At 41.0% G+C, this 13,755-nt stretch overlaps 1 protein-coding gene across 1 annotated transcript; it reads right to left on the reverse strand.

The window, feature by feature from the left end:
* Positions 1–2,942: 2,942 nt before the first annotated feature.
* On the reverse strand, positions 2,943–13,072 carry csf1ra (colony stimulating factor 1 receptor, a). The gene is made up of 22 exons (XM_044040316.1): positions 12,585–13,072; positions 11,892–12,015; positions 10,169–10,453; positions 9,802–10,095; positions 9,581–9,717; positions 9,342–9,507; positions 9,059–9,260; positions 8,586–8,701; positions 8,370–8,481; positions 8,088–8,287; positions 7,711–7,802; positions 7,441–7,567; positions 7,096–7,200; positions 6,845–6,955; positions 6,520–6,682; positions 6,344–6,426; positions 6,113–6,216; positions 5,244–5,366; positions 5,053–5,164; positions 4,836–4,935; positions 3,691–3,802; positions 2,943–3,430 (listed from the first exon to the last, which is right to left on the reverse strand). The coding sequence occupies exons 2-22, from the start codon at positions 11,941–11,943 to the stop codon at positions 3,284–3,286; spliced, it is 2,943 nt and encodes a 980-aa protein (XP_043896251.1). The 5' UTR covers positions 11,944–12,015; positions 12,585–13,072; the 3' UTR covers positions 2,943–3,283.
* Positions 13,073–13,755: the final 683 nt, after the last annotated feature.

The raw sequence follows: 13,755 nt of genomic DNA on the forward strand, positions 1-13,755 counted from the left end.
AATCAGTCCAAAAGGTGCATAGTTTTAGTATGTCGTTCAAAATCAGCCCAAAAAGTCATAGTATATTATGTCGTCCAAAATCAGTCCAAAAAGTCATAGTATAGTATGTCGTCAAAAATCAACATTTCTGTCCTCTCGTGGGAGGCATGACAGGAAATAATTGAGAACCACTGCACTACACCAACCATGTTTCCCATGTTATGGGACAGACGTTCTTAAATATTTCATCAGTGTGACGTTTTTTTTTGAAAATGGGCATTATTAGTTCCCGAGCCTTTAGGGGGCCGCAAGCAGAATTTGATTTATTTTAAACGTTCATATTCAAAGTGAAGCACTAAGTGTGGTTTACTGAAGTTCAATTGAAAAACTAATTCATTCAATCATGTCACTTGTTATTTAATGTTTAAAAACAAAGAAACAAAACAAACACTTGATTGGGGGCCCCCCTTGAGGCCGGCCTTGGAAGTCATCATCATAGATTTAAAAGGCATGACTAATAGAATTGTGGCGAGTGGAAGGAGGATACCCAACTATGGAATTTTGTAAGTTAAGGAGCTAATAGCACATATGTCCCGCTCGTAGCTTTGGGACTTTCACTCAGAGATTTATTTTATTTTTTAGAGATTTAAGTAAATTCCACTCAAGATGCAGGAGACGTGGTTCAAAATGTTAAAATAATGCACACTTTAATAGATTTTTTTAATAGCACAATGTGTTCATTCAAACCAAAAATAAACTTGTTCAGGCTTAGGCTTGTGGTGAAATAAAGCTAGTGAGGGGAGGAGTCTAAATTAAAAGGTACTCAAATCACTGGGTTATATGACAGGCACACACACAGTGAATTCCCAGGGGACACAGCACACAGGAAAAAAGGACACCACCACCCAGGTCACCAGCACCACCTCTGGCGTCGACACTAGAACGAGATACAGAAATTAAATCACACAACAAACTCAGGATTATAATAAGACCGGGAAAATTATGTTCAAACTAAAGAATATATATATTGCCCAGAATAAGTAAGAACAAAGAAAATACCACAAATAACTCAAGTATATCAAGAAATTGATAACCACGAATTAATCAAACACAAAATGAACTAAAGAATTATGACTGGGCAAATTACACATTATACAAATTATTTCCAGCCAGGTAGACAACATTAATCTAAAAAAAAAAATCCTAAATTAGCACTCCTATGGAGCTTAAACAATATTTTTAAACACGGCAATCAAAACAATCAGAACACGCGCTGCTACTGACATTCATCTGCAACCACACTGGTGTTAGCCGTGAGGCACCAAGCAGTATGATGCAGAGACGGAGGACACTTACCGCCGCAAGCCGAAGAGACAGCGCAACTTGAGCGTGGCATGCAAGCCCAGCCGCTCTGCAGTACAACAGACAAACGCTAGAGGCATACAAGTGGACGAGCGTGAAGCAGCGCACAGTCCTGCTCACCGAAAGCAAAACACTCCGACCGGAAGTGACGCGTTGGACACGAGCGCAAAGAATGGAACGCGGGAAAATCTGCCGCATTTATAGTCCCTCCCACTTACAATGCGTAGCTACCATTGGTGTACAAATTAGAGCCGTCATACTGCATGAGATGGAACATATCCATGCTGCTACATAATAATAAAATTATTTGAATTTGTACATGTTTAGTTTAAACAAGTAATCATTCAAATCATTGGATTATATTAGTAATATTCCTATTAAAATCATTTGAATTATTACATGTTTAGTTTAAACTAATTAATAATTCAAACTATTGGATTATATTACTGGAAACTTATAGGTAAAACATTATTCAAAATCTCAGCAGTTTTTCACTTATTTAAAGGGCAGTTTTTGAATTTATTGTCATATTTGCACAAAATCAAACACACACGACTGATACATGAAATGCAGACGTGCTAACATGGACTCTACATTTCAAGGAAAATAAAGACAACTCTTGATTTACATCATGAGATAAATATACATTGTTGGGCATCTCACTGGATTCAGATACAAGCACATTTGAAATACCCAACGCCATGCAAACTTGCAGTCTGTATCTCTCTCTCTCTCACACACACAGCTTATATATATATACATATATATATATATATATATATATATATATATTTATATATATATATATATATATATATATATATATATATTATGCTAAAATATCATACAGTTGGCAGTGTAGGCTGACTGCTACATAAAGGCATCAGTGAAGCTTATATTCTATCGCTCATTTTTACAGGACATGAGACGTCGCTGCTGCACAAACAACACCCCCCACCCAAAAAAAAGAAAAATGAAAAGTTCACATTGTCAGACATTAAACATTGTTTATCTGATCCATCATAGATCCACAGATTTCCCTGCTCATTTCACTTGTATTTGCTGCTCCCAAGTCAGCGTTGAACATTCGTTAATTAATTAGATTGAAGTGGAACAATCACATGTTGCTACCAACTGACAGCTACTGTATGTGTGTCACAAGAAATGCAGCGACAATCAAAGCATAAAGAGAACAACGCGGCCATTCTCTGCCTCCTCCATGGTTAATTTGGCACGCTCAAACCAGGGAAAACACACACTTGTGCTGTTCAAATGCTCAATAAGGTGATATAAGAATAATAATAATGACTATAATATGAATAATAATAAAAAAAAGATACTACATTGAGACGAGCAGATTAGATTCCACAGTTTTGGATCCAGTGTTTACGACTTGCGGGTCGCTTCCTCTGAGAAACCATACATGCGATGAAATGATGAAGTGAACCTGCTGACAAAAGTGACTGAAATCTCCACAAAACAAGAAATTTAATAGTAAAAAAACCAGTAATAATAATAAACACAATGTTTACTATATAATTAAGAACACAGGAGAAGAAAGCACTTTGTAGGGTACTGAATATACAGTACATCACGGGAGGGGGACACACAGAATGTTTAGGGTACGGCACAGCTTGGGATGTTTTTGTGGTTTGTCGACATGTTTCCTGCTTTCGTGTCTGCAGTCGGTTTTGAGACGTGGCAATTTCTAGTCATGGTCTGCAAAGCAAGTCACATGTTTGTACCAGCTGCTTGTCTGTATGATGAACAGGCAGGAGGAAAAAAATCTGTGGAAGTGACTCTCTGGTACTGTTCCACCGGTTGGAACAAGCTGTGATACTATGGCCACAAATGACAGCTTATCCCGCTCTCCTGATGCCTGTCGACGGCAGACTGTTTTCTTTTTTTTTTAATCGATTGTTGTTGCTGTTGGTTAAGGCGTTTAACAAAACTGGTAGTTGTTGGTCCTCATCAGAGGCTGCTCCTCTTCCTCGTGGTCACAAGACTGGTCACAGGGGCCGTTGCAGCACTTGGACTCATCACACACTTCACCCTCTGTGACCTCCTGCTGAACATTCTGGTAGGTTAGCTGTGGAGAAGCAACATTAGGCTGGTGAGACGCGATCCAAAAGAAAATAGCTTCATTCAAATGTGCCCTACAACACGTGTCTCTAAATATCATCATCAGTCTCTTGTTTCATATGAGGCAGAAGAGCTGATTGTTATTATCTTTGATATGTTGTGTTTTAATAAAAAAAAATATTGGTTTGTTGTCTCTTTGGCTGAATGAAAAAGGAAAATGAACACCATGCGGACAACAGGCCTGGATGATCGACAAATATAACTCACCTGTTCCTGCTCAGGTTGGTCCCCGAGTAGTCTCTCTATCATCTGACTGATCTTGCTGAATGTTGGACGCTCCGTGGGCTCCAGATGCCAGCACATCTTCATGATCGTGTAGCTGAAACGAAAGCAAACCATAGATTTATGTTTTGTTTGTGTTTTTGCCAGTTCCCCAGACTGAGCAGTGAGGCAACATTATTTTAAGGATTTGAGGCCATGCGATCAATTTTGACTGCAAACGTCGTGGTGCCTGTAGAAAAGTCTAGAAACCAAATTAGACAAATGAGGAGAGGACTGTGGAGGTGGTGACGCAGTTCCATAAGAGCCTAGTTCATAAGAACCTCTGCCCCTCCAGTCTCATTTTGCTGCCGTGAAATGGCAGTTACACGGCTTTCTAACTTTGAGATCATGTGGCTAACAGGCAGAACTAAGGACTGACTCACAGAAGAACAACAGATGATGAGGCCCTGACTCAGATTCAGTCACCTCCGTTTCCACAGCGTAGTTATTCTGGGTGGTGTGACAGATGTGCCAAATCAGTGAACATCAATGTTAAGGCCTCCTGAGATACTGGGAAAAACACTCTGTATTTTCTTATTTTTTCCTCATCTCGGCAGCCTGCTAAGAGTTAGCCATATTGAGTTTTGGGTTTGACGATGGTACTGGATTATGAGGATTAACGGGAATACTTCATAAATTTGCCTAACACGTGTCAGGGTGAAGATTTGTGAATCAACTTCTGATGCAACTTAGGATAAATGTTTCCATTGAGTCAGTATACGATCAGATGTCTGCACTCAAAAGTGACATAAATCTTTTTTACTGTAGCCTTCAACAGGCTCATTTTTATTCCACCCTTTGTTGTGTTTTATTTTTTTAAAAAAACAGGGGTTTTAACCTCTTGACTCCAGCCTTTTCCTATTTATTCCACCCTGTGTTGTATTTTACTGTTTTATTTGGATCTCTTTTCTTTTTCAATTTTGTTTTCCTTTTATTGTGAAGCACTTTGAGTAAAATGCAGCACTGACACTACATTTGTCTGCTAATAAAGCAACAAAAAAAGCATCAACAAGAAAAGATATTGACAAAGACTGGACATAAAATGTACACAAAAAAAGCAGCTGTTCTGTCCGTTGATGTTGTGAGCTTACATTTCAGGCGGGGCAAAGTCTGGTTGGGACATCGTGTAGCCACGCTTCACCATCTTGTAGAACCTGGAGTCCACAGCCATGCGAGGGTAAGGACTCTTACCTGACAGACAGCAGAAAGTGTTGTTTCATTTTAGCAAGAAAATCAGGAAATGTCAGTGAACGTATGCATGTGTGTGTGTGTGTGTGTGTGTGTGTGTATGTGTGTGTGTGCTCTGACCTAAAGAGAAGATCTCCCACAGGAGGATGCCATAGGACCAGACATCACTCTGGACGGTGTACACACACTCGAAAATGCTCTCTGGAGCCATCCACTTGACTGGCAGACGTGCCTTCACACACAGTGGACAGAATATTTTAGGCTTGCTTTTTACTTGAAAAAAAACCAACATGTTTCTAATCTGCTCTTACATTGCCCTTCACCACGTAGTTGGAGTCATTCATGATGTCACGTGCCAGCCCAAAGTCACAAATCTTGGCCTCTCTGTGGTTGGTCAAAAGGACATTTCTGGCAGCCACATCTCTGTGAATACACTGTGAAGAGACACACGCACAAAGACACAAATCACAATCAAATGCTCTAGATATATGAATTAGCAACATAATGTAAGGGAATAACCCTTAAAAAACATATTCCACACTCGCCATTTTCACATGACAAAAGTATTCAGGTAAATTTAAAAAAGGGATTTTTATACCAGTCAGCCACAACAGTTTATTTTCTAACTTGATCAAGCCATAAATATATGAATATTACAGAATCTGTAAAAGACAGCTTTTTACTGATTGCAGCCATGTACCATTTTAATGTTATGGGCTGATGGGTGCGTTATCTGTAATAATAATAATGATGATAATAATAATAATAATGATAATGATAATGATAATGATAATGATAATGATAATGATAATATGATAATAATGCTATAGTGCTTCACAATAAAAGGAAAATAACATTTAAAAAGAAAAGACATCCAAATACAACAATAAAACACAACATAGGGTGGAATGAAAAGGCAAAGGCTAAAGTCAAAAAGTGAAAACCCTGTTTTACCTGTAAAAATAAAACATAAGATGCAAATAAAACAGCAAAATACAACACAGGGCGGAATAAAAAAAAAAGGAAAAGGCTAGGGTCGAGAGGTTAAAACCCCTGTTTTAACTTCAAAATAAACTAAAAATGAGGTGTAATAAAAAAGGAGCGAGTTGAAGGATAGAGTAAAAAGACAATAATGCTGTTAAGTCTTTTATCTTACACCTTTGAATGCGAAATCACTCACATTTTTGCCGGCTAAAAAGTCAAGGCCCTGAGCCACTTGAAAGGAAAACCTCAGCAAGTCGTCGATGTCCAGTGGCCAGTCACCAGTCTCCACACAGGCAGCATCTGAGCATGAGTCAGCAAAGATCACATTAGTAACACCCGGGGTCAGGGGGTTAACACGCTTAATGACTTTGATGAGCATGTTGCTGCATGACTGAATAGTGTAAATTAAAACGAGAAAGCATTTTGCCTTGGGTTGATTCTACATTTGCAGGCTGACTGGGCCTCATCTCCATGTAACTGCTGGATGATTCACTGGAGATCCCACTGTCACTGTTAGGTAAAGAAAGACACCACAGAGAGTGAAGCCTCAGCAGAAACGCTGCGTCCTCTGAATGAACGTCGACGGTTGGAGATGTACCGTACCTTCTGATGAACTGTTTCTGATTGCAGATGTTCTTGTAGTCATTTGAGCTCTCCATGGCGTCAGGAATGCTCATAACAAAGTTCACAAACGTCTCTGCCTTCTGGCGGAGGAAGTTCAGGAGGTCGCCGAGGCTGCAGTACTCCGTGATCACAAGCACTGGTCCTGCGGAGGAAACGCATCATATTAAGGCCTTTTCAACAAAGAAATGTCTGTTTGCATGCAAATGTGCTTAGTTGCACCAGATTGTCCATTAAGTGGCTGAATGAGAACGTTGATAAACATGTTTTTGTGACTTCTTCACTCGTTTCTGTTCTGCTCGCTGACCTCCATAGGTGCAGGCTCCCAGTAGATTGACAATGTTCTTGTGGTGTCCCAGGTGGCTGAGGATCTTCAGCTCAGACATCAGAGCCTCCTTCTCATCTGTGTGGGCACTGGCTGCATGAGTATGATACAGAGTGGCATCATACATTTTTTTCAAAAAATGTTTCTTGTTAATTGTGCTCCCAGTCACTCTGATGTGCTTATATAAACAAAGATCACTCTGTTCAATCAAAGTTCGGGAACATTGGCCACACCTTTCAGCATCTTCACAGCCACACGAGTCACATTGTCTTCCTTTCCCAGACCATAGGCTGTGGCCTCGACAACCTTCCCAAAAGCTCCTGCTCCCAGAGTCATCCCTGTGTGGACAGGAAGTATGTCAGAATAGAAAAAAAAATCTTTCATATATTACTATTATTACAATTCTGTCATGGTTTCACCCAATATTCTCCTTTTTAGTCTAATTATTTGGTGCATGAAATATTTTGATTATTATTATTATTATATTATTCTGATTTCCTTCAAAAACAGCAAATCCAAAATGTGACAATTCAGGAGTTTTTTGATTGAGTTTATACTAAAAAAAAAAAGTTGCAAACCTAGTTTCAGTTTGTCTCTTGGGAACTCCCACTTCTCATTGTAGGGCAGCTGAGTGGGGTCAATGAAGGTGTAGTTGTTTCCGTCTCTCGCCTCAATGATCTTCCAACGGATCTCATACCTGGGTTTCTGAGAAGCACAGCCGCCAGGAGCAATGTGGGGTTAAGTGTCTTGCCCAAGGACACACTGGCGTGCAGACTATAGCGGGAATCGAACCCACAAAAACCCCCGTTCTCAAAATCGACAAACCCCATGTCTGATGTGCATCTTACCTGCTTATATTTGTAAAACAGAAAAACCAGAAGCACAAGGAGGATGGACAGAATCCCTGCTGCTCCAGTCAGAGTGGAAGTGAAGAGTTTATCTGTCCAATCAAAGAAAAATCAACACTGATACATAATTTAACTCCATGCGCAGCAGCAGTTGTTTTTTTTTTTTATGCTATTTGCGGCGATGTGGTTCTCAAAAATAGATCTGATTCAATTAAAAATGATTCTTCGTTTCATAAGCTGTGATGTCCAGTTGCAAACGCTTACAAGCCAAAAATTCGATTTGCATTGAGTCTCGTCCATGTGACTCCACGACAACAAAGTACAATGGCTGGAGTCACATATTTTGAAATGACCGTCGTCACTGAACACTCACTCACCAGAGACCTCCACGGCGAATGTGTCCCTGCTGACACCAACGAGGTTGAAGGCGACACACTCCACTGTCATCCTCTGACTGGACAGACCCACGGTGAGGACGCTCTCCACCTCCACGGCCCCGTTCTCCTCCCTCTGTACCTCCACTGTGGAGGCCTGGAGAGGGATGGCCATCTGTAGCCCTGAGTTGTTCTCATTGCACCTGCCTCATTGGAACGCAGTCAGTTAGACAGAGGATCATCTCTAAAAAAGCGTCTGTTGACGCTAATGACAGTGACACTTACGTAGGCCGTATCCCGAGACATTGGTACCAGATGATTCTGGGAGCAGGATAACCGAATGACGTGCAGGTGAGTGTGGTTACATTTTCCCACCTCACCACAGCAACAGGCCTCTCTGACAGTGAGGAGGAATGAGGAGAACATTGTGAGAATGAATGACCTCAAGTGACTTTAAAATGAAACTTTCATTTTCCTTCAACAACCAGTCACATCACTTACGATACATTTGGACTTGGAACGTGATGGAAGCGTTGGTCAGGTCACTCCTGGCATAAAAGGTGTACTGGCCCTGCTCCTGTGCATTCATTCTCCTCAGCTGCAGAGTTGCATGGTATCTATTAAAAAAAAAAAAAAAAAAAAAAGAAAAAAAAAAAGTTTCTTTACCCTGACAAAAAAGAGGAATGTCTACAAACCTTCAGTGACTAATTCTACAGTTTTAATTCAGACATTTGTCATTTGTCTGAAAAGAGAACACCACTCTTCCCTCCTGCAACACTTTCATGACCTGCGGTAAAATAATGACCTTGTTGTTCTCTGTCAAATTCACACAAAATGCACCGACAGCGTTTTTCCACAGTAGCTTCTCCTTCCTGTTGTACACACACAGTTTCAACTGTGCTGTAAAAGCATGTGAAAAAGCAGCTTTCACACGAGACCACTTTCGTTTTGGCCCGACTCCGCCTCAGTTGTACCTGTTGTTGTATCGGATCAGCTTGTGCTCCTGGGTGGACGTGCTGGGAGAAGTCGGCGTGTGCCACCTGTGCTCTGTGATGTGAGGGTACGCTTCGATGACCACGCTGAGTTCCAGATCTTCTCCCTCGTTCACCTCGACCAACAGACCCTTGTGGGCCAGTTTGGGGGACAACTGGGGCAACAGCCTGATATAGGGCTTATCTGTTCAGAATAATCAATGGTCGTCAGAGTTGACGTGTGTCGGAGCTTCTTAGAAACTTTTTGCGTTTTTCAGTGTCTTACCTACAACCAGCAAGTATGTGGTTGAACTGTTCTCTCCTGCCTCATTCGTGCCAATACAGGTGATATTTCCTGTATCTGCAAGGTCCACAGCAGAGATGATCAGTGTGCTCTTTATGTCCAGGCGGTTTTCTCCACTGGAGCGAGCCCTCTCCTCAACGATTGGTTTCTAAAGCAAAACAAAAGTTAAGAATACGACTTCTGCCACAACTAACAAAGGTCCCGAAATGTTAGATACTGACCGACTTGGTGGTGTATTTCCAGGTGACATTGTAGTTGAAGTTGGGGTTGTGTGTGGCGCAGCGAATCGCGAGTTTCTCGCCAACGATGCGCACATATTCATCCATCTCCAAGAAAACATACGGAGGAAAACGAAGCCCTGAAACCAATAAATGAGTGTCAGACTGGGTGCACGTATCCTACCAGATTTGGTAAATCACTGAGACAGTCAAGTGAGTCTCACTCTGAATGACGTTGATGGAGAAGGCCTTGGAGGTCTTCTCCAGTCCGTTGACCCTGGCCGTGCAGACGTAGTCAGCGTTAAAGCTGGGATGGAGGTTGTGGATGAGAATGCCCCGATGTCGGTCAACTGTAATGTTCATCTCTGGCGGCACACTGGTCCCGTTGTCCATGCGGAGGCCCAGGTCTGTGGCTGCTGGGTTGGTGATCAGGCAGGGCAGGAGATAGTCCTCACCCTCTTTCTTCACCACACGCAGGGACGTGCTGCTGGTCCAGAACGCACGGCTTGGATCTGGATCTGGAAAAAAGGACCATATTAGAAAGCTTTTCTAATATAAACGAGAGCAAGACTCTCATTTATCTGAGCTCACCTTGTACATACACATGCACTGAGGAGGTCAGATAACGATACTGAGGCCCTGCAGTGTAATAACACCTGTATGTTCCGGTAAATTCTGCAGAGGGATGCTCCACCTTTAAGGTGCGGACATTCCCTTTTCCCTTGAGCACATAGTGCCGTTGTTTGGGTAGTCTGGTTTGCCAGTTGACGTGGCTGTCACCCTCACACCTTAAATCCAGTGGGTTCCCAGGTGTGACCACGACCTCAGAACTCCTCACCACCTTAGAATTGAAGCGTATGACCGGGCGCCTCCATTCTGCAGAGAAGAAATGGAAAAGTGGAAGTGGAATCAACGCATTTGTTGACCGCTTAGACAATGGAAGCAGAGAAATTATGAGTATGAGTACAAATAAATCAAAATAGATTTAAAAACAAAACAAAACATTTTATTGCGAAGGTGTTGCGTACCCTCTGGTCTTATTTATTTCTTTATTTTATAACTGTGGTCAGTCTGCTGTTTTGTCTGCTCCAGGATTCAGATTTAGAAAATAAACTCATTATTTGAGGAAACAGATTGAAGACTTGGACCAGAATAACATCCCTCTGTCCTACACACTTCTGCTTTTCACACTGTCTCTGTCTCGACACTGGAAACAAAACTGAACAGCTTAATCTATGTAGAATTTTACCTTTGGGCTTCAACACCAACATCAAGAGGTACGTTGGGTTGTAATTCATATTAATATTACTCTAATTGATGGTTCTGCTCTTTGTAAATGTGATGCTGTAATCTGCTGAACTTGTCTCTGACACCTGTCTGTCCTGGGAGAAGGATCCTCCACTGCTCTTCATGAGGTTTCTTCCATTTTCTCCCAATAAGTTATTTTTTTGTGTGGCGTTTCGTGAGCGTCTAAGGATAAAGGGTGTTACTTGCTGTAAAACCCTTTGAGGAAAACTGCATCTATGATTTCTTGACTTGACTGGACTTGCTGACATTTGAGACTGAGAGTACCTTCCCTGGGAAACAGCAGCTTTGGATAGGGTTGTATAAGTTTCTGTTGATTTGTACTGTGACTTTTAAAGCAGAACTGATATTCTATGTTCAGCATGTTTTTTTTTAATTCAGCACAGTACACAAGGTAATGTAAAGACACAGGGAACAAAGTGCGGTTTGAAACTAATCAGCATTTAGTTTTTTTCCTTCCCATGAACATCCTGACAGTCAGCGTCCCCCTTCACTCTGAAGAATGAAAGGTGCCTTTATGTGCTTAAATGCAAACACATGAAATTGCAATTTGATGCCCGGTGAGAGATACCGATATTAAGCAAAAAAACAAAGTCTCACAACAAGGACCCCAAAAACAACTCATGATGCTACACTTGTTCTGCTCCATTAGACACAACAGCGGAACAGATCTCAGAGGCAGAAGCGCAGTGTCTCTGTGCTCCTCTGCGCTGACCACGAGTTTATGCCATGAAATGTATGATTAAATCAAGGCAGCTCGACACACAAGAATGTTTGAGGGAATATTTTTGGAGTATTGTACGAAAATAAATCACTTTTTTTTGGGTTTGTTGTCACACAGATGAACAGCAGCAACTGGATTTCACGTCAAAAAAAGTATTATATTACAACATTCACTAGAACAATTAAGCACTTGTTACTTCCTTAACCCTACAATTGTGAGATTCAGTATCTTTCTAAATGTCTTTTATTTCACTCCAGCAGTAGATTTGTGTCAGTGTTTTCTTACCTGAAGCAGCAGAGGCCACTATCCCCAGCAACAGAGTGAGGTAGGACAGCATCCTGGATCAGCTCCAGACTTGCAGTTTGAGGGTCGGATGTTTACGTTTGCTAGAAAGAGCTCTTCCTCTGATCTGTAGAGTCAGTGAGACAAATGAGAACGGCACCAAGGAAGCTGTGCTACCTCCTTCTCACCCTTTTCTGACTGTTCAGAACCGCACAGCCTGTGAGGATGAACCTTATATAGTGCTGAACAAATTTATTAGACCGCTCAATGTAAGGTTTATGCCACAGCTGCCCTAAATTAACAGTATTGGTAATTATCAAAATCACATTTCACGTTTCTGTAATGGTTAACACACCAGTATGTAGAAGCAAAAATAGTAAAGCACATTATTATTGCTTGATTAAGATGTCAAATTATAGTTATTTACTTGCATTCCTGAACAGAAACGTTCGTTTTAGCGGTTGAACATTAAGCTTGAGTCTTTTCTGACTTCTCAGAGAAGAAGCCCAGTGAGGTGGCTCAACTTTGGGTATAAGAAGGTTTGCCAAATAAGTAATAATATCAATAACATCAGCAAATAAGAAGCAGCAGCATATGATGTAGCAAAGCAAACCAGGAAGTTAGGACCATACGTTTTAAAGTTGATTTAGGAACCAAAATAAAATAATCAAGTGACTACTAAATCTCATCACTCACCTGCAGACTCCTCCAGCTTCACAGAAAAGTGAGATCACTTCACTGGGTCTGATGTTTCCACAATCCAGAGTGGAAACAAGAATCCTTTCTTCCTTTCTTTCTTTGTGTCTCTCTTGACTCGGTTCTTCTTCTGCTTGATAATGTGTCTTCACCACAGGAGTCACACAGCAAACATGAAATCTTTCAGAAAGCAAGTGGTGGAGGGAGGAGACAACGCTCTGTGTGTGTGTGTGTGTGCGTGGAGGCGGATCAACATATCATGCTCAACTAATTAATGAGCTAGTGCCAATTTGCCACAGAAAGACACAATTCTCCCCAAAAAAACCCATGGAGATGAGACTAATCACCTCCATCACTGCGGAGCAAAGGCTGCCAGGCTTTTCTTGGCGGAACATTTTGGATTGGAGAAGGAAGAGCCAGAGGGCATCTCAGAAATATGACCCAGAAATCACAGAACGGCACTGAGAGATGTGAGAAAACAGAGTGGGAAAGTTAATCATAGTACATGGGATTTGTTCTGGGTAAGAAAGAGCCACCCTCGAAGTTATAGGAAGTGTATACTGTATGTGGAGCAGCAGGAATCATTTCCTACATGAATTCATACAGACGAGCGAATGACAGCCACTTAATTCACACGACCCATAAAGGATTCACACTTCTGATTTATATATATATATATATATATGTACATTTATTTCACATTTACAACATACAAAATGACACACATAGAAAAATAAATTTGTAAACGTTAAGAAGACCTTTGGTACCATAGCTTGTGACACTGTGATTTTTTTGTGCATTTTAAATTGTGTAACAAGTTCTACAGGAAATGAATGTGTTTTGTTTTTTTATGCTTTTTTTTCTTAAAAAGGTGGATTATATAATCAAAGTAGACGTCGTGTAAGTGACTGTTAAACAATGCAACAAAAGATTAAAAGCATCAGTTTTTTTTACATGTACACATACAGTATGGCTGTCTTAGATTCCTCGACAACAGTAGCCCTTCATATCAGCAACAATGCAAACACAAATGTTTCATTTGTGCCATTGTGTGCTAAGGCAGTGATAGGCTGTATTTATTATTTTTCACTCAAGTCACACAAACGGCGCCTTGAAGTTGCACCTTTAGTGTAAGTTCTTCTGTCTTTATAATGAAGACACATATGCTTCT

The sequence above is a fragment of the Solea senegalensis genome, linkage group LG12 (assembly GCF_019176455.1).
Source record: "Solea senegalensis isolate Sse05_10M linkage group LG12, IFAPA_SoseM_1, whole genome shotgun sequence".
Taxonomy (NCBI): domain Eukaryota; kingdom Metazoa; phylum Chordata; class Actinopteri; order Pleuronectiformes; family Soleidae; genus Solea; species Solea senegalensis.

Coding starts and splice junctions, on each gene's coding strand:
- csf1ra (XM_044040316.1), bottom strand. CDS start 11,943: ATGCTGTCCTACCTCACTCTGTTGCTGGGGATAGTGGCCTCTGCTGCT. Junction 10,454..11,891: donor AGTGGCCTCTGCTGCTTCAG/GTAAGAAAACAC, acceptor TCTTCTCTGCAG/AATGGAGGCGCCCGGTCATA. Junction 6,956..7,095: donor GGCTGTGAAGATGCTGAAAG/GTGTGGCCAATG, acceptor ATACTCATGCAG/CCAGTGCCCACACAGATGAG.